General features: G+C 36.9%; 1 protein-coding gene across 1 annotated transcript; it reads left to right on the forward strand.

The window, feature by feature from the left end:
- Window positions 1-352: 352 nt before the first annotated feature.
- On the forward strand, window positions 353-1,384 carry LOC136611366 (trace amine-associated receptor 4-like). The gene has a single exon (XM_066590911.1). It carries the CDS (start codon window positions 353-355, stop codon window positions 1,382-1,384), a length of 1,032 nt encoding a protein of 343 aa, XP_066447008.1.
- The last annotated feature ends 1,106 nt before the right edge of the window (window positions 1,385-2,490 follow it).

The following is a 2,490-nucleotide window of genomic DNA, read 5'->3' on the forward strand; positions in this document are numbered from 1 at the left end:
ACACAATTCCTATCTGTCATATATGCAATTCTTGTTTTAGTTGTAGACTAATTATGCTTTAAAAATAGGTTAAAGCCAATATTGAAATATAGAACATGCTACAAATATTACAAATTTTCTCTACCATTTTTCCTTACTTTTGATGCATTTTTTGGTTTAGTGGTGTTTTTTCATGAGGTTTCGAGCATATTTTCTCAATTCCTTATGCCAACGTTCAGTAGTCCTTTAGAGCAAAAATAATCATATGTTGTCAACTGACATAATTTACAAGTACTAGAGTTCCAAAACATTGCTTATCATTGTCTTATTTCTCTTTACAGGTAATTTAATGAAACAATCATAGAATAACATCATGAGTAATCTTGATTTCCATAGTACACAACCTAGAAAAGTATGTTTTGATGGTTTCAATATATCCTGCCCCATAACTATCAGACCCATGCTGATTAATATATCTATGTATACTATCATATGTGGAGCTATCCTCCTTACAATTGTCGGAAACATAATGGTGATCATCTCAGTTTCTCATTTCAGAAAGCTTCACACACCAACCAACTTTCTCATTTTGTCACTAGCCACTGCAGATTTCCTTCTTGGACTCACGGTTATGCCATACAGTATGGTGAGGTCCATAACTGCATGCTGGTTTTATGGAGACCTGTTCTGTAGACTACACAGCTGCATTGATATGACATTGTGCACATCCTCAATATTTCATCTATTCTTCATTGCTGTTGACCGTTACTTTGCAATATGTCATCCTCTTCATTACAGCAGGAAAATAACAATTCCTGTCATAGAGGTCTACATATTTGTCAGCTGGTCTATTCCATGCTTATATGCATTTGGTCTTGTTTTATCAAATGTGAATATAGCAGGTCTAGAGGATCAGGAGATACTTGTACCTTGTATTGGGTCTTGTTCTCTTGTGTTTAACAAAATCTCAAGTATAATCACTTCATTGATATGTTTCTTTATTCCAGGGACCCTCATGATTGGAATTTATATACATATTTTTTCGGTTGCAAGGAAACAAGTCAAGTTGATTAATAACATTCCCAATCAGAGAAAAAACAATAAGAAGAAAGTTTTTGTAAATGCTGAAAACAAAGCAGCCAGAACATTGAGTCTGGTTATGGGGGTGTTCATTCTTTGCTGGTTGCCCTTTTTTGTTCTTACTGTAGCTGATCCATATCTTAATTTTTCAATATCTGATGATATATACAATACTGTTCTATGGCTTGGATATTTTAATTCTGCATGTAATCCTATTATCTATGGCTTATTTTATCCTTGGTTTAAAAAATCTTTTGTTTTAATACTTACTGGTAAAATATGGCAATCGGGTTCTGCTTCTTCTAATATACTGAATGACATGTAATGTAACTTTTTCTTTTAAGCAGCATAAAAAAGGATAGAAATGTGCATTACATAAAGTAATATAACCGACTTTAATAATTTATCTCTCTTCTTAATTTTGATGAAAGTGCTGCCATTTTAAATAAATATGCATAGATTATTTCATATACATAGATTGTAAGTGGGAAGAATACTTTAAAGACAAAAGCTCTGAAAACTGAGTGGAGATCTGGGTTTCCAGGTACACAAGAAAGCATGACTGCTCAATTTAGTTTGAAATTACTTACCATATATACTTATGCTGAAAAAGCCCCCCTTGGCTTATACTCGAGTGAGGTAAAAAAAAAACAACAAAAAACCCGCAATACTCACCTCCCAGCCGCCGTCTGTGTCCGCAGTGCAATGGTCTCCCTGACGGTGCAGCAAGCTGCTTGAGAATTTTCCTCACTGTCATCTCCCTGCTCAGCTTTGAATTCCCCCGCTGTCAGCGCTGTGTAGATAAGCGCTGTGATTGGATGACATCACTGAATGGCTGTGATTGGTTTATTGAGCACCAGCTGTGAATGGCTGGCACTCGATCCAATCACAGCGCTTACTTACACAGCGCTGACGGCGGGGAAATTCAAAACCGAGCAGGGAGATGACAGCGGGGAGAATTCTCAAGCAGCTTGCCACACTGCCGGGGATACCATCGCTCCGGGAACACAGATGCCAGCTGGGAGTTGAGTATTGCATTTTTTCTTTACCTAGTATATAATCGAGTATACTTATGGACTTGGCTTATACTTGGGTCAGCTAATACTCGAGTATATACGGTACCAGTTCATATCTCTCAAATTCCTAAATTATGAAAGGAAGAGAGATATGAGGTGAGGTCACAAATATGAGCAAGTCTTCAACATAAAAAGACAACTAGTGCAGACGGTCACCCAGTTTTATGTCATGAATATCAGAGTTCATCCTCGGAGCAACTGCTAAATGCTCCATGACAAGAGTATACGCATAATGCAGTTTATGGGGCTCAAATATGATGTTGTCCCTCGCCTCTCTTTTACTCAAAAAAAAAACACTTAATCATCATCTACCAAAGAGGGGACCACTGGAGACAATCTCTGAGCAATAATTTTA

The sequence above is a fragment of the Eleutherodactylus coqui genome, chromosome 1 (genome assembly GCF_035609145.1).
Source record: "Eleutherodactylus coqui strain aEleCoq1 chromosome 1, aEleCoq1.hap1, whole genome shotgun sequence".
Classification (NCBI taxonomy): Eukaryota; Metazoa; Chordata; class Amphibia; order Anura; family Eleutherodactylidae; genus Eleutherodactylus; species Eleutherodactylus coqui.

Coding starts and splice junctions, on each gene's coding strand:
- LOC136611366 (XM_066590911.1), top strand. CDS start 353: ATGAGTAATCTTGATTTCCATAGTACACAACCTAGAAAAGTATGTTTT.